The 17,638-nt window shown below is 41.9% G+C and overlaps 2 protein-coding genes across 4 annotated transcripts; one reads left to right on the top strand and one right to left on the bottom strand.

Annotated features, from left to right (window-relative positions):
• Nucleotides 1-224: 224 nt before the first annotated feature.
• On the bottom strand, nucleotides 225-6,122 carry dazap2 (DAZ associated protein 2). The gene is made up of 4 exons (XM_035158458.2): nucleotides 5,934-6,122; nucleotides 4,376-4,494; nucleotides 4,042-4,290; nucleotides 225-3,481 (listed from the first exon to the last, which is right to left on the bottom strand). The coding sequence occupies exons 1-4, from the start codon at nucleotides 5,944-5,946 to the stop codon at nucleotides 3,353-3,355; spliced, it is 510 nt and encodes a 169-aa protein (XP_035014349.1). The 5' UTR covers nucleotides 5,947-6,122; the 3' UTR covers nucleotides 225-3,352.
• Nucleotides 6,123-7,556: 1,434 nt separating this feature from the next.
• On the top strand, nucleotides 7,557-17,311 carry pou6f1 (POU class 6 homeobox 1). Of its 3 annotated transcripts, XM_035159865.2 has the most exons (12): nucleotides 7,557-7,949; nucleotides 9,201-9,293; nucleotides 9,798-9,877; nucleotides 10,084-10,288; nucleotides 10,414-10,550; nucleotides 11,298-11,523; nucleotides 12,095-12,348; nucleotides 12,465-12,593; nucleotides 13,219-13,449; nucleotides 13,930-14,065; nucleotides 14,152-14,320; nucleotides 15,119-17,311. In XM_035159865.2, exons 4-12 carry the CDS (start codon nucleotides 10,093-10,095, stop codon nucleotides 15,462-15,464), a joined length of 1,824 nt encoding a protein of 607 aa, XP_035015756.2. In that variant the 5' UTR covers nucleotides 7,557-7,949; nucleotides 9,201-9,293; nucleotides 9,798-9,877; nucleotides 10,084-10,092; the 3' UTR covers nucleotides 15,465-17,311. The 3 variants fall into 3 exon arrangements, with proteins under 3 accessions (XP_035015756.2, XP_035015755.2, XP_047196366.1); XM_035159864.2 differs by lacking the exon at nucleotides 9,798-9,877; XM_047340410.1 differs by lacking the exons at nucleotides 7,557-7,949; nucleotides 9,201-9,293 and having other exon boundaries at nucleotides 9,300-9,877.
• Nucleotides 17,312-17,638: the final 327 nt, after the last annotated feature.

Raw genomic sequence — 17,638 nt, 5'->3', positions numbered from 1 at the left:
TGGAAGGCAATAAAACTTGTCTTCGGACTAGTGTCATCATCCAGCGTGTCGGCCTTCAGTCCATGTTTTTTAGAATAATGTCGTACTCATCAGCACGGCTGCAAAAGATCTGTCGTTGAATCAACTAACGATTCCCTGAAGAATTCAAATGACAACATCAAGCACGTACAATGATTTATCTGTTGTAATCTCATACAAAAGCCCAACACAAAATCCCACTAGTCTTTGTTGACGCCATGTTTGAGAGCTGATTGGGTGATAAAATAAAAGACAGCTCAGTTTAATGTTTTCAGAAGACAACCACAGCTTGAAAGAAATACAGCACATATGAATCAAAATCTGCTGGTGCCCAAAGAAATGAATGATGGTCTTAAAAGATGAGATTTATCATGTCAGTGTTCTGTTGATGATTTTACCGTAAATACAGATCTGTTTTTGACTTGTACCCTTTTTTTATATAAAAGTGACGATAAGCTGTGACTGAAACTCAAGTGGTTGATCATTATTTCTGACTAAAACCTTCAGTCGTCAATCAAATAAATGGATTAAACTAGAAATTACACGAGACGCCGCCAGGCCACAACTATACAACCTAAATCACAAATAACTGTTCCTTTAAAATACATGAGGATAAAATGAAATGACAAACGTACAACATTTCAAATTTCCAAAATAACCTTTATTCTAAACTTACATTTTAAATTTTAAGTTTAGTATAAAAAAGTTAAGTGCACCTAAGTTTTTTTTTTTTTCTTCAAAGTATTCCATCTTTGACATGTCTCAGCAAACTGTAGTGACACTCATCTCCTTTAGTAATCTTAAAAGATAGAATGTGTACCAAAGTCCATCACATCACTTTAGTACATACATCTATTTTTACAAAATATTGTCAAGAGAATCCCTGAACTATAAATGTCCATAATCCTTCAACAGAGAGTGATCCATTTGCTGGCTGTGGTTGGCATAGCATCGACTGGTCAGCTGTAGTTTTACAGTACTTCATATTGCTGGGACAAAGCCACCATTATGCTGCTTAACAAACAATCAGAGCAGAGATGGAAAACGAGAAAACATTTGTTTGAATCATGTTTTTGTTTGTGAAGTTTTGAAAGCTGTGGCCTCCCCCTCAACAGAGCTGTGTGTGAAACAACAGCAGGAGTGAGAATTCATACACCCGGAGCCAGTTTTTGAAACACTTTGAGTGACACGTCGGTCACATATGATGCAGCAGCTTTGTGTGTGGGCCGCCCAGACAGGACGTTCATCCGACGAGGGTCAGTGGATGAATGAAGAGGGTTTTTTTTTTTTTTTAGACAGCTGGTCGCGCTGACTTCAGTTACACTGAAATCGCTAAATGTTGGTCGACAGCAACAGTGTTTGTGTTACTGGAGGCCACAGCTGTTAAAACTTGATACGGTATGTCGGATACCCAGTGACACATTGACACTACCAGACATCGAAATGAATATCTACAAACATCAGTTGATGGTATCCATACAGACTTAGCTAATTCCATATATTTAAAGTTTTATATGTAAATATTCTAAAGAAGGTTTTTCAATTAGCAGCACAAAAATGTCTTGGGAATGATTTATGCCGACAGGGACATAGCCTTGTCGCAAAAACGGTTCGCATACACTTTCAATCTACTGAACAACACGACACGTCTCGACATTACTTCAAGAAAAAAAATGGAATAGACTTGAAGGAAAAGCATTTTAAAAATGCATGTTTGGAAAATCTCACAGCTTTTTTAAAAAGGACATGAAACCAGGAATTCAAAAAAAGACGAGAGTAGCTCCTTGTCTGCAACCTCTCAGATTTGCTTAGCAGTGCATCTCAGGTAAAAAGTATTTAATCAAATTTATACACAGCAAAAGGTGCAAAAGTACATAACGTGACATTAACACACTAACGATTGCAGTCGCGTGACGACTGAAGGTTCTAGGTGCCAACAATCTCCTCACTGCTTATTCAATGATATGTTTGCTTTTAAATTGCGACATTTTTCCAAGTCACAACCAAACATTAAGTGCATTGTCGACCAAATCTTTGGTACAACCAGCTCATTGGTTCTACCAATGATCCTTTTAAACCCTAACTACTCATGTAAAATCACTCGAACGTGGAAAAGTCATGACGGAAGAAACGCAAAACACGGAAATATTTAAGTCTCCTCAACCTTGGAAAATGTCGACTAGAAACAAATGCTATCACAAAGGTGACGTTGTTCTACGGTGGAAAAGTTTATTAAATGACACCAAATTATACTTCGTGGAGGAGAAACAAGAGGGAGGGTAGGTCTCCAAACCGGCACAATAAACATTTAGTGTATAAACTCTGGGTATCCGACTGTGAAATAGAAACAGGACACAAAACAAAGCTAAAATGTTACACCAACCACCCCTTCCCGTTCAACTTACTATTTGGATTTACTTTAAATTTCTTTCCTTTAAGTTTACTGAAGTTAATTTGCTTTAAATTAGGGCTATCCCCAGTGCTCTTTGGCACTTGACTATGTTCATCTACAAGTTGCCCAACAAGGTACAGTAATTCACTTTGGATGTTACATGGAATCTTTTTCTGGAATTATTTGCTGAGGTCAATCAATTTAATTTACACGTGATTGAAATGTAACAATCTGTCAGATGGGCAGTTCACTGTGCAACAGATTGGCTGTGGTATTTTAGATACTGTGCAAAAGACAAGACAATTCTAACTAAAAGCACCCAAGATGCAGATTTTTTTTTTTTGTCGAGATGTCATTTCTCTTGATCATGGTTATACTGGTATTTACATGGAACTTTTACACATCTATTAATTTAACTACACTAAAAGTATTCAAAAAAGACATGTGGAGATTTCTTTTTTTTTGCGCTTCAACTGCAACTTTGTAACTGCGTTTCACTTTCACCATAAAGCAGCTAAACTAAATAATGCAGGGCTGATATTTCAACATTTCATTTACGTAGCTTTACAGGTATACAAGTACATATTAATTTTAATTTGTGATCCATTTGATCAAAAGGAGACCAGGTCTATTCAACAAACGCCTGGAAATTCAGCCTGGATTAAGCCAATAAAGAATTGTGGCATGAATTCTACAACATTTACATTTTTTTTATCTAATCACTCCAGGCGGTGGCATTTATCTTTTCATCTCTATGTCACAAGTGGAGTACTGTACCTTTCACAAGGGCTCTAAAATATTACATTCCATTAGGTGATATCAGTATTGTGGCATGGCCAAGCAGCCTGAAGAGGGAGGCGTATGGGATGTGGGTAAAACTGGGGCATCAGTTTGGGACGAGGGACACGGTTTAGGCATGATGGAGGAGTTGAGAAGTTGCTGTTACCAGATGGTATAACCTCCATTGGATCCACCCAGGAAGAAGTTACTCTTGCGCTGTGACATTACAACATTGGCACCCTGCATGGCAGCCAGCTGAGCTGCATTGGGGGGATGTCCAGGAGGTGGGGGCTGGGGGAGAGGAGAAACAAGCACAGATAATACAATAGATGAAGGATGAGATGACACTACATCTCCACCCATCTGCGAATGATGTGGCTCCTTTAAAATCACGAGTGCGGTGCCTGTTCTGTTTGCTTGGCCTGGTGATGCTGGTTGAAGATTTCTGTCTGACCTGCAGTTATTGTGCCGAAGCAAGTAAAGACCTGCTGCTGCACAAAGAGCTGTTCATCTGTTTATTCAGAGTCTAGTGAAGCTCGACTCCGTACGCAGAAATGACCATTGTCATCATGGACCTATGTCTAAGAGTTCCAGCCACCGTTGCTAATCAGTCCCAGTTGCCTCAGCTACACAGCGGCGGTCACTTGTAAATTCAAAGTTTATTAATATTAAATGTATCGTGTGTCCAAATTGCACCTAGTCTGACGCTGCACTTCCTTGGACCCTTTGAAAAACACAGGCCAAGTGTGCAGCCGGTAAGACCAACGGTTCTCGAGATGTGCGAGCCACAGACAGACAGACAGAGGGATTTCTGGAATTATTAGATATTAGCTAATTAGGTGGATACTCACTGGGATGGAAACGTTGCTGCCTGTTGTGAAGCGAGCACCAGCGTCAAAACCACCTTCCACCATCACTGTTGAACCATGGGGGTACATAGCTCCCATGGGATAGTAAGCCATGGGGACATTCTGACCCACTGGCCCAACAGCCATCGGTGGCTGCATGGGCATAAACACCTGAGCACCAGGGTAGTGAGAGGACATCTGAGGCATCTGACCAGGCACCTGAGGTGGAAGCACATATCTGGGCTGGTATATCTGCAGAGACAGAGATGGACGGACAGGTTTTAAAACGGTTTACAGCGGTTACTGGGATTATTACATAATATAATGTGATTGTTACCTCAGAATATGCAGGTGGTGTGTCTGTGTAGGGAGGTGCCTGAGGGGACATTTGCATAGCAGGAGGGTATACAGGGGCAGTGCTCTGCTGAGGATACACTGCCTGCTGTGGATAGGAACCTGCAAAACAAGACTTTACTTTAGAGCAAATCATTATCATCTGGTCTTTTTTAAACTAGTGTAAGTTCGGGTTATATTTATTATCGAGGCCGGGAGAGTTTTTCCTTTCTTGGGTGACCATTAATACGTTTTACATGTCAAAACTGCATCAAAATGTCGGGTTGGTGGGACGATGTGGCCAAACATTACATAGAGATAAAAAAATGTATATGTCCGTATCGCTAATTATCACGATAAATGTCTCATCGTTATTTCTTTTTAAAGTTTAAAGACAGATTTTTGCTCCTGAGGGAAAGTTGTGGTTTTAGAGAGAACGACGAACATTTGATGCATCTGAGGTAGATCAGTTATTTATTATACCTCCTCACTGTGCTTATACAATTCATAAACATTGTACCGAGATATACTGAACGTGGATCATGTTGCTGTTGATAAAAGCTATACTGCGATAATTACTGATATTGTATTGCTCCATGTGTCCAGTCCTGATAAAACCTAAGCTCAAATGAACTATTCTGATAATTGTGCACATTATATAACCAGGATATATACATATATCTATATATGTATATATTCTGGTTCCTTTGTCTTCTCTTTGAACAATAAGAGTCTTTAAGGCCTCACCATGGGATTGAGGAACTTTGGGTATTTCTGCATTAAAACAAAAACGTGTAAAATTAGCTGCTGATCAATTCGACCAATAGATTCATGAACTAATTAGCTCAGCTGGATTTTGATGTTTGAAGTGTTGATCTTTATTCTTTTACACGTGATTTACTCTAATTTTTTACAGCCTGCTCTTGAGCAAACAATGACTAAATCAAAATGCATTTAAATGGAAGAAAATGCAATTTTTTTTACGCTTTTTGAGTAAACAATACCGGATTCAGATTCAGATTTATTATTCCCATTCGTTTGGATCATTTAGCCATTTTGTTGAAAAATCCTGAAAAAGATCAAAATTCAAAAAGACTCATTTCCCTCGGACACAAATTTGCGATCAACCAAATAGCAAGTAGCGGAAGAAATGACGTATCCGCTGATATCCGTGTATATTCGCACATTTACATTCCCATGCTTCCGTCTTACAAAACAAGAGGAGGCATCATCTCTGCCTTTAAACCTCCAGTGTGTGTGTGTGCTAATGCTAAGCTAACAGATAATATGAGCCTCGGCCATTAAAGCTGCGGGAATGTGCGGTGACAGCGGATCCAGATGTTCGCCGTGTGCAGCGGTGCTCGGCGGAGATAAACTAGGCGGCCGAGCCGAACGCGGATGCTCTCGGCGTCGAGCGGAACGCGGCGGCTCGCCATGTCCGCGGCCGAACGTGCAGTCGAGCCGCTGAGCCTCCTTCATCTGTGGCCATTACGGCTCCTCATCGCCGCTTTGTGCCGTCGGCGTCGTGCGGAGCCTCGGCCGCGCGGAGTCCGGACAAATACCTTTGTTGTTCATGGCGGCGGAGCGGTGCGGCGGCTGCGGGAGATGTCGGCTTTCAACACGGGGACACTCTGCGTATCGAGTCGCGGCCTTTAGAACAGATTTGCTGCTGCTTCGCGATTCCTCCACTTCCTTGTTTTTCAGCTTCTTGTTGTTGTGGAAGTGCTGACGTCACTCGCTCTCCGTGCGCGCTCCGGGTTTTTTGGTCGGACGCACGCAGCCGGACTCGCGCGGTCTCTCGCGCGCCCCCCACAGGCAGGCACGGGAGGGGCAGCGGAGGAGTGAGGAGATAGATAGATGAAGAATAGATGGATGGATAGATAGATAGATAGGTAGGTAGATAGATAGATAGATAGATAGGTGGGTAGATAGATAGATAGATAGATAGGTGGGTAGATAGATAGATAGATAGATAGATAGATAGATAGATAGATAGATAGGTGGGTAGATGGATAGATGAAAGATAGATAGATAGATAGATAGATAGATAGATAGATAGATAGATAGATAGATAGATAGATAGATAGATAGATAGATAGATAGATGGATAGATAGATAGATAGATAGATAGATAGATAGATAGATAGATAGATAGGTGGGTAGATAGATAGATAGATAGATAGGTAGGTAGATGGATAGATGAAAGATAGATAGATAGATAGATGATGAATAGATAGATAGGTGGGTGGGTAGATAGATAGATGGATAGATAGATAGATAGATAGGTGGGTAGATAGATAGATGAAAGATAGATAGATAGGTGGGTAGATGGATAGATGAAAGATAGATAGATAGATAGATAGATAGATAGATAGATAGATAGATAGGTGGGTAGATGATAGATAAAGATAGATAGATAGATAGATAGATAGATAGATAGATAGATAGATAGATGAAAGATAGATAGATAGATAGATAGATAGATAGATAGATAGGTGGGTAGATGGATAGATGAAAAATAGATAGATAGATAGATGAAGAATAGATAGATAGATAGATGAAGAATAGATAGATAGGTGGGTGGGTAGATAGATAGATGGATAGATATAAATATAGATAGATAGATGGATGGATAGATAGATGAAGAATGGATGGATAAAATGAATACAAAATAAATAGCAAATGCTGAGTATGTACATTATATACACCTTTCCCAGCTACTTCTCAGCAAAATAAAATAAAAGTGCATTGAATGATACGTAGTAAAATTGACTCAATAAAGGCTTTTATGATATATATATATATAAATATATATGATTTGATGTTATTATATGTTATGTTATATAATGTTATGTTATATTACATAATGGAATGTTATCTTATTTAATGTTATGATGTGTTATGTTATAATGTTATGTTGCGTTTTAATGTTATGTTATGATATGTTATGATATGTTATGATATGTTATGTTATCATATGTTCTCTCCAGCTCTATTCCTTGGGCACGTCCCCTTTAAGAGAACCATGGCTCCTCTGTTATTATATGATATGTTATTATATGCTATTTTATAATGTTATGTTATGCTATAATATCTTATTCTATGTTATATTATGCAGTGTTATGATATGTTATGATATGTTATATTATGTTATCGTGTGTTCTCTCCAGCTCTTTTCCTCGGGCACGTCCCCTTTAAGAGAACCATGGCTCCTCTCAAGTCGAGGCAGACATTTTTCAATGCGAGCCTTTTTTTTCTCCTTGCATAAATTATGTTCATGACGTAGTGCAAAAGGCCAATTTTCGGGCAATTTTGCGCGACTTTTCTGGCGGAATGGGATCGAACTGTGACACCTGAAGGATCCCGGTGGCGTGCCGAGCTGCAGAGGGGCCGTCGTCATTAAATATTAAGAGCGAGAGCGGATCCGGAGCCTCCTTATCAATGCAAATGGCTCTTTTGTGCGCAGCCACAGATCCTGTCTGGGAGCTGAGATGAATTTTTAATTATGTGAGACTGAAACAAACTGTGACACGGAGCTGGTTGTAAGAGAAGCACGGGGAATAAGCTGCACAGACGCGGTAAGTTGGACGTAATGAAACCTGGACCGTGTTCGAGCCCCGCGCCGCACGCGTGCGGCAGCGACACGGCGAGAGGAAATGAGTTTGGGTTAATATGCAATGTTCGTAATTAGCATAATTTATATATTTATGATAAAGAGAGGGAAATACATAATATTGTGTCTGCACACACGGGGTCGGGGAGGTTTCTGTCGCCGGGGCTCGGTGGTGGGTGCTCGGCTCCTAAAAGTGGCCGAGGAGGCGAGACTTTTATCGGGCAGGATGGGGGTGGGGAGCCCAGGAAGAGCCGCTGAAGTTTCTGACAGATCCTCGGTCCTCACGGGGCCGAGCAGCAGGAGACACAGCAACTTCACTGTGGTTCCTCGATCCGGGAGGAATCTGCAACCGGATCTCTGCCCGAGATCCGCGGGGCTCATGTCGTTTCTCTGCAGCTTCACACCGTGGCCTGTTTATCAGGCCCCTCCAAATAGTCTGGTCCTGCAAGGACAGAAATAGCCATGAGAAAAATGACCCAACCCTCCGTGCATGTGGGTTTTGCTTTAACCAGCATTTGCCCCCTAAAGTGTGGACACAGTTGCACAGTCACCTTCACGTGTTTTTACTCCAAATCACATTCGAAGAAGCTGGTGAAGTTATGAAGAGTTTGTTGACAGATTCAGACAAAGTGTCTGGAGGAGAGGTTCTGTTAGTTGCTGCTGTCAGACCGACAATCAGCTCATTTAACACTAGAATAATCATTTTATATCCATGTGACTTCAATATCCTATAAGTGTGATGCAGTTTTACTAGTTTACATTGAACATATTTGTATTTATTTGAATAGTTCCTTGTGTTTACAATGTGTTTTTTTTACTTCCTAGTGTTGTGCCCTCTCTGCATGTGGGTTTTGCATTAACCAGCATTTGCCCCCTAAAGTGTGGACACAGTTGCAAAGTCACCTTCGTGTGTTTTTACTCCAAATCACATTAGAAGGAGGCGGTGAAGTTATCAAGAGTTTATTTACTGATGTTAAATGATTCACCCAAAGCATCTGTATGTATATATATTTATATATAAATAGATATACAGTTAGGGTTTCAACTTATTTAATTGTGCAATAAACTTTTTCTATCTGTGCAGATAGAAAAAATTGGACCACAAACATCTTTAGTATTTCCTAATTAGAAAGTTATGTATTTTTTGTTTAATCTGTGCAGAAAGAGAAAACACTGCTAACCACTGCTCTTATCTTATCTCTCTGTGTTGGCTCAGGATGCCAGGACAGCAGTGACGGTGGTGGAGCAGCGAGCCATGAACTCCCAGGATCTCCCTGCCAAAGATGCCCCCCTCACTGTGAATGAGCAGGTAACACTCAGCTGTCTGAGCGGAGAGACGCCACACGCAGCGCAGCCGAACCTTTAGTTTACCCCTGAACATCCTCCCCCTGTTCCTTGCCCCTGTTCGCTCCTGTCCTCCTCCCATCTGTCGACACCACATCATAACCGAATGATTAACCTCCACATGCACAGCTCATTGAGATCACACCTTTTGTGTTTTACCGCCTTGTAATAACTGCTGCTCGTTGCTCGTGAGGGAAACCGGTTTCTAAACTGTCATGCTTAATAATTAATTGTTTATTTTTCCTCTGAAGTAACATTGTGTGTGGACATAGTCAGCAAACAAAAGCAATGCTCTTCACTGATGCACGAGGGGAGCGTGAAGAAAACATTGCTTGAGAAGCTTGTTGGCTGATGCTTATGTCATTGTTTGGATGTACTCATGCTCTTCTCATTCGTGCCTGTTTTTCTTTCTCTTTTTTTTTTTCGTCATTGTTTCCTAACATGTGCTCGGCTTCTCTGTTCTCCTTAGCCATTCACTGTCTGACAGCAGAAGTCATTTTTCAGCCATTTAAATCCTGCACTTTGAAATTCCCTGCCAAAGACAACCAGGTATGCATCCTCCTCTCTCTCTCTCTTCCTGCATTGTGTCTCTGCACTTTGTCCTCCAGCCCAGGTTGTCTTGCTGCCGCTCCTCTAGGCCTTTCATTATTGCATTCCACAAAATGATATGTGTTTTTTTTCCCCATATTCATCTGTCTGCAATAGGAGTTTTGCATTTTAGTCAACCCTAGCTTCACTTCCTTATCACTGCGCAGGTCATTGTGATGTCCGGCCATGAGACCATCCGTGTGCTAGAGGTGGAGGTCGATGCACCGCTGCCATTGACAATAACCAATGTTAAGAGTAAAGGAAAAACTGTGGAGGGAGTGGTTCGGGCCACAGAAGAGCAAGCTGAGGGCGGCGGCGGCGGCGGCGACACCCAGGACGGACCCACTGCGCCCCAGGGCAGTGGGGGAATAGGTAAATCATGGATAGCAGATGACTTACTGCTATTTTGTGTCCGACACACTTCTGAAATGCTGCTGGAAACTGTGAAAATCACTTCGAATGTCACTAAGAACCAACCCTGGTCGTTGATCCTGCAGTGCTCGGTGAGCAGCAGGTGGTGTCTGTCGAGGCTCCGACCCCCGCTGTCCAAACGCTGACTCCTGCTGTTCCCATCAGTTTGTCCCTGACGCAGCAGCAGGCCACCATGCCCATCACTTTACAAGGCTGTCCACAGGTATGACTATGAATTTACACATTTTCCATGTTCTTCTTAAGTCAGAGACAGAATCCTGTCGCCTGGTTTAGTTAACCTGAAACCAGAGGCTGAACTAAACAAGGGTTTGGGATACAAATGAAAAGTGACGAGGGGGAAAACCCTATATGCATTTGAGCTTGTTTACATATTATTTCTTGTCCATTAATCACATGTCACAGGGATTAATGCCACTTAGTCCCCCACAGGCTCCTGTAGGTGATTTACTGACGACACTGAGTTAAGCAGTTGTCTCTCGTGCACACTGAATGTAAAAAAAATGGCTCAAGTTTAATTGCAAACACTGGAACACACGGCCTGAGGCTGCAGAAATCCTTGCCACAACTTTTCACTGGTGAACAGCTCTTTGTGCAGCTTCAGGGTTCAGCAGTAGATCTTTATTTGCTGCAGCTCAATTACTGCAGGTCACTTTTACAGTTTCAGAAAGAAAACTGCACCCAGCATCACCGCAGGCCAATAAAACCTGTCCTCTCCAAACAGGCATGTTTTACTGCTCTAGTGGTAAAAACAAAAAGAAGAAGAAATTAAAAAGTGCAGCAGAGATAGATGGATGATTTGAGTGTAAAAGTAATGAATAATGTATCAGTACTATTTAGTTAAATAAAACTGCTCCTGAAAATCACCAGAATAAAAGATCAGTGTACAGTGTAATTGCCCTTTAAAAATCATTCATCGTCTCAGTTTCAATCTGTCTCTTCACGACATCAGGTGCTGACCCAGGAAAGTCTGGCCGCGTTGATGACTGGCATGATGGCCCAGACGGGGTCGCTGGGGCAGCCCCTGCTCATCCCCCTGAGTATGGCCGGCTCCCTCGGTGGCCAGGGGAGCCTGGCTCTTCTCACCCTGCCCACCACCAACGTAGCTGCTCTCCCTGGGCTCACTGCGGCCAACCAGGCGGCAAACCTCCTCAAGCTGCCCTTTGCCGGCCTTCAAGGTAAAATAACCAAACTGTCCGTGCACGTGTGCTGCCCATTAGGCCTCTGTTGTTCAGATTGTATGGAAATGTGATTTGACTAAATCCGAACTGACTTGGAAAGTACAATAGAAGCACATCACAAACACACACACATCTCCTCTCGACAAGAATTCATATTTTTAAATAACCATGAATGCAAGGTCTTCCATCTTGTTCTACATGGAAATATCTCACCAACTATTGGATGGATCAGCAGGACATTTTTTACAGATGTTCACAGAGGAAGGATCCTAATGACCTTCTTTGTTCTTTAGCGCCTCCAGCAGGTCAACATCTGTCCTTTTAAGTGAAATGTCTGAGTATCATGAAATTTGGGACAAACATTTCTGTCCATCTAACGGATTCACTGTCATAACTTTTACTTTGATTTAGGTAAACATTCCCTGCTAAGCGTCAGTAACTGAGTACAGCCTCCCAGAGGCGGGGGTGTGGCTATAAACTCCTCGTCATAATGTTTTAAATAATGTTTGTCACAATAAACAGAATTTCAGAACACTAACAGTTTCTATACCCTTGAATTTCCCTCCAGCTGCGACCGTCCTGAACTCCATCCACCCTCAGCTACAAGCAAACGCACAGACATTGTTCCAGCCTCAAGCCGCCTGCATGCAGCCGCTCCAAGCAGCTGTGCAGCAGGTGACGTCTCATCCGACCCAGGTGACCACTGCCCAGATCACTGCTGCTCAGGTGGCGGCCGCCCAGGCAACCTCGGCCAGCATCGCTCAGTCCAACATATCTGTGGCAGCTCTGCAGACCGCAGGACTCCACATCAATCCCGCTATAGTAAGAGGGCCACTGCAGAGATTTACCTGTAGACAGCTGTTCTGCAACATCTGGCACCATCGTTAAATCTAATTTCATCTTCTTGTGCTCCGTGCACATGTTTTTTTTGTGCTCAGATCAATGCTGCTTCTTTGGGAGGACAACCCCAGTTCCTCAGTTCCCTCACCTCCACCCCCATCATCACCAGTGCATTGTCCAATATGGCGGGCATCACGAGCCAGATCATCACAAATGCCCAGGGACAGGTGGGTTACATAACACACTGCTTTCACAGCTGCTGCTCAGCTTCTCTTCTAAGTGCAGCCAGCTAAAGGGAAGATGCTTTAAATAGTTTAAAGAAAATCTCCTTTCCTTTCGAGTTTCGTGTCATTCGCCCAAAACAATAAGAGACTGCTAGATTGTAATTGCCTGGAGCACATCACAGTCTTCATAACAAAATGAGAAAGGTATAAGACCGAGTCATTTACAAGCAGTGCGCTTCACTTACAAGGTTTTGATTAGTAATCTCCAAGGACAATCAAGATGTTTATGTGTTGTGTTTCTGTTTTTAGTCATAAAGGACGCCAGCCTCTGTTTAGCATCAATCAGCAATTCTATTTGAAGTCAGTGGAGCGAGAGACACTTTGAAAACTGATTTGTCCTCTCAAACTCTTCCATTACTCAATCTCACCATTATTGCAGCTCATTACAGTTCAGTGCTGTGTTTAATCTTGAAAGACGTGATTTTTATTCCAAGGACGTTCTCGTTTCCCAGAAGCGCACACGCCGCACTGACAGCTTGTTGAACGTCTGCAAACTGAAAACCAGCACAGAGGGTTTGGTTCAATTATTCATACGTGTGTTTCTCCAACACTCAAACTAAATTGACAGGTTATAGGAACCCTCCCGCTGTTGCTGAACGCAGCCTCTCTGGCTGGAGGGGCTGCGACTTCCCTCCCCCTCCACGGCCTCCAGCTCCAGACTGTCACCCCGCAGCTGCTTTTCAACGCCCAGGGTCAGATCATTGCCACGTTGGGGAACGGACCGGCCACAGCTGTCACCTCTGCCGCGGCGCTGCCCAAAGCCGCCGCTCCTCCAACGCTCGCCAAGCCACACACACAGGTTTGTGTTGAGTCCAGAAAAACTGCATTTACACTTTAAAGCTGGAACAGATAACAACTAGATTGGCACTCAGTAGAGCTCACTCATCGTTCCCTGAAGTTCAAACTGCACCAAATTGCACACACTTATAGATCTGTTCCCTTTAATATCAAGATGTATTGATTATTCCCTGAGAAATTGGGGAAAATGTTGAAAAATACCCTCTCTTGCAATGTTCCTGGATCCGCCCCCTGATCCAGATCTGCACCAACATTTTACGGCTTCTTCCCTGACCCATATCACATCCTCCCACCAAGTTTTGTGATTAATCGGTTCGGTAGTTTTTGTGTAATCTTGCTTAAAAACTAATAAACATACAAACCACCCAACCAACAAACTATAAAATTACTGCATTACTACTCTTTTCCCCGGAGGTTATCACATTTTGTTATGTAATTACAGGTTACATCTAAGCATATTCTGTATTTCTTTTCCTCCCAGCCTTCGGTAACTACTGTCACTCAGTCTCCAGTTGTCATCGCCCCGCAGCCGTCTGTTCTGAAGACCGCCACCTCGCTCTCCCCCGCGGTCCCCATCACCTGTGGAGAGATAGCGAAAGTGGGCCAGCTTGTCGGCAGTAGGTGCACCTCCTTCTCCTCCCCTCCAAACATAGATCCGTTGTAAGTGGGTTGATATTTTTAACCCGACTCTTCACGCTTGCAGAACCCCAGCAGGTAGTCAGCGGCGAGGAGGGCATTAATCTGGAGGAGATTCGCGAGTTTGCCAAGAATTTCAAGATCCGTCGGCTGTCCCTGGGGCTCACGCAGACACAAGTAGGGCAGGCTCTGACCGCAACTGAAGGTCCGGCTTACAGCCAGTCGGCCATTTGCAGGTAAATTACTTCACGTTCCTCATTTACAAATAACCTGATTTATTGCTCTTGACGACGCGGTGAACACGGTGCATTTTATATGTACATGCATTAACCTCATTTACATGCACATAAATAGCAATCCTGTTTTCTTCTGCTCTGCTGTGTTAGTGCCGTCATGCCTAGTGTCGCGATTGTAACACAGTGACATGTTTGATATTTGGTAGATAGACTGTAGCATTAGAGGAAATATGTAGGATTCATTTTGCCACTAGATGTCACTCTATACCACCAGCAAGTCCAAATAAGAACTCATTCTTTATGGGCCACACCTCCGAGGCAGTAGTCCACTCCACTCCGCCTGTGGTAGAGAAAACACTGTTTATATAAGCGTGTGAATGCATGTGTCTGTGTGAACAGGTGATTGGTCGATAAGACTAGTAAAGCTAAATGAATTTCCCATTTAACTAGCAACGGGAAAATTCCAATATGGCCGACAAATGGTCGTTCATGAACGTTTGCATTCGTAGGACTTGTCTCGCTGTGTCATGACAACTTTTTCCTTCCACTGTCGATTGATCCCTCGTAATATGTTACGATCATTCGGAGGACAACAACTCCCATGATCCCACACTGCTTTGTGACATCATCAAACTTTTGTTCTTGTTTGATTTGAGAGACCCCACGTGGCCCGAAGATACATATTGTTAAAATATCTCATTTACTGCAATCGGATCCATGTGAATTCACAGGGATCAAATTGAGATACCGTGCATGTAGTGTGTTCTCATTCACATTGAGCTTTGTTTTGCGCTGTAGGTTTGAAAAGCTGGACATCACCCCAAAGAGTGCTCAGAAGCTGAAGCCGGTGCTGGAGAAGTGGCTGGCTGAGGCCGAGCACTGGAACCAGAAAGGCCAGCAGAATCTGATGGAGTTCGTTGGCGGCGAACCTTCCAAAAAACGCAAGCGGCGCACAAGTTTCACACCGCAGGCGATCGAAGTCCTGAACTCGTACTTTGACAAGAACGCCCTGCCGACGGGTCAGGAGATCACGGAAATTGCGAGAGAGCTGAACTACGACCGAGAGGTTGTGCGAGTTTGGTTCTGCAACCGGCGACAGACGCTGAAAAACACGAGCAAGATCAATGTCTTCCAGGTTCAGTAGCGACCTCATCCTGGGAGAGTTCACCTCGGATCTTTCGTCCTTTTTTGAAGGCGGAGCATTTAATATGAAGACACAGATGTAAATAGTCCTGTAAATATGATTTAAACTCTGTAAAAGCTGAGAGAATATGAACTTTTTTGAGAAAAATATGGAAATACACGATTGAAGGTTTATGAAAGATTAGCAGAAATAAGTTCCTATTGTGTTTGAAGTCAAAGTGCATGGTCTGCTCATCATATTTAAAAACGTTTTATGAACTTTTGTACAAGTGGTTTTATAGGCTGACGTTCTGACTTCTTTCAAGTGGGCGAACATTGATTAATATTGAGTTTAATCACATTTTGACATGATGACTGACATTCTTCTGATATTTGTGTGATGTGCTTTTACCACCACGGATGTTTTCAAATGTTTATCTCCTCAGAGATGAGACTGTAGACTGTAACCTGCAAGCTGACTAAGGAATGCCAAAAATTACTTTGTCCTCTTTTGACTCCGGATTCTTTGGGACAATTGTCATTTTGATATTTGTTATTGATAATCACAGAGATTGATTTAAAATAATTTCCTGTAGTTTAGCTTCGATCATTTCATTCAGCAGTATGACAGAGGGTTTGTTTCTGATGTTCCACAGACAACAAACAGGTTCCTATCACAATGATACTGTGGCTCAGGCTCTTGACCTTGATGCCGGCGTATTTCAGTTTTCTATAAAGTGTTGTTTCCTTTGCGAGTTACCGACTGTGGAAAAATACACGTACTGTATGTGGGTGACACGTGTGTGGATTTATTACTGTCTGACGTCTCTTTATGCTTTCTGTTTAATGCGCTTATCGTACTCTGAGAGTATTTTGTATTTTCATCCGTTCACTGTTGTTCCCTTAATGCTTTGACTGTGTTTCAGTGACATTTTTCTCAAGTTACCTAATATTTTCAAAACAGGAGCTTAATTTGAACGGTTATTAAATTAACTTGAAATATCGTCACGAGGCCTGAAACATTTGTGCCAGATCTTTTTAGACTCTTCCCTCATATTAAACCTAATATCAGTCAAATTGATTTACTGAGTTAATAAGAAGAAGAATGAACTGTTTTACTGAGAAGATTTTGTGGTTGATGTGTTCTGACTTTCAATCTGAATGAGTATGAAGACGATTTCTCATGTGCAGTGTGGAGTTATAAAATGTAGGAACAAGACTGGCAGTTATTTTTTGTTATCTTTGCCAATTCTTTAAGAATTATTTGCACTTTAGTGGAAGTTGACGTGTTATGGATGGTGTGTATGTGCAGTGCAAGGTGTCAGTTACGTTTTGTGAAAGAATTTAATTTCTGTGTTTTTTAGAGTTTTTGAAAAGCAGGAAGCTTTGCTTTGCTTAATGTGTCACTACAGGCAAAACTGCAATCAACTTGACGAATAACATCTTTTATTAAGTTTATTGTTCTTCTTATGCAGATGATATGTAAAATACTGCTGCTTAACTATAACTTTAATTTTTGTTTGTTTGTGAATGATATGTTGAATGGTGCATTTTATGTTCCACCTCATATTTGCCTTTTTAACAACGGTACATCTACATTGCAGTGGACGAAATGGTTTGACTTGCAATGAAAACAATTAATATAACAAAGAACTTTAACAAGATTTACCTTCACGTTCAATATGGGAAGACAAAATATACAACACGGTTTAATATACTAGGAGCAAGAAAAAAAGAGCTTAATTAAATCAATAAGATATCAGCTAGTATCAGTTTTTTGACTCTGCAAAGCACATAAGAAGTTAAGGTCATGCTTTTCTTTGTCATTTTCTGTCAAATTAATAAAATAAAACTGGTCTTTATGAATCACTTCTTGTGTATTGATGTAAAAGTCTTTGCATTCGTTTTAGTGGATTGTATTGATATCTATCTATCCACCTATCTATCTATCTATCCATCTATCTATCCATCTATCTATCTATCTATCTATCTCTTTATCTATCTATCTATCTATCTATCCATCTATCTATCCTTTATCTATCTATCCATCTATCTATCTATCTATCTCTCTATCTATCCTTCTATCTATCTATCTATCCTTCTATCTATCTATCTATCTATCTATCTATCTATCCATCTATCTATCCTTTATCTATCTATCCATCTATCCATCTATCTATCTATCTCTCTATCTAT

The sequence above is a fragment of the Hippoglossus stenolepis genome, chromosome 6 (genome assembly GCF_022539355.2).
Source record: "Hippoglossus stenolepis isolate QCI-W04-F060 chromosome 6, HSTE1.2, whole genome shotgun sequence".
Classification (NCBI taxonomy): Eukaryota; Metazoa; Chordata; class Actinopteri; order Pleuronectiformes; family Pleuronectidae; genus Hippoglossus; species Hippoglossus stenolepis.
This window is presented reverse-complemented; position numbering and strand designations above follow the sequence as displayed.

Bases quoted from the DNA above. Each gene is read 5' to 3' on its own strand.
- dazap2 (XM_035158458.2), bottom strand. The intron at 4,291-4,375 runs GTAACAATCACA...CTGTCTCTGCAG, and splicing joins CACCACCTGCATATTCTGAG to ATATACCAGCCCAGATATGT. The intron at 3,482-4,041 runs GTGAGTATCCAC...CCTCTCCCCCAG, and splicing joins GCAGCAACGTTTCCATCCCA to CCCCCACCTCCTGGACATCC.
- pou6f1 (XM_047340410.1), top strand. From the start codon at position 9,680: ATGCTTATGTCATTGTTTGGATGTACTCATGCTCTTCTCATTCGTGCC. The intron at 14,066-14,151 runs GTAGGTGCACCT...TCACGCTTGCAG, and splicing joins AGTGGGCCAGCTTGTCGGCA to AACCCCAGCAGGTAGTCAGC. The intron at 14,321-15,118 runs GTAAATTACTTC...TTTGCGCTGTAG, and splicing joins AGCCAGTCGGCCATTTGCAG to GTTTGAAAAGCTGGACATCA.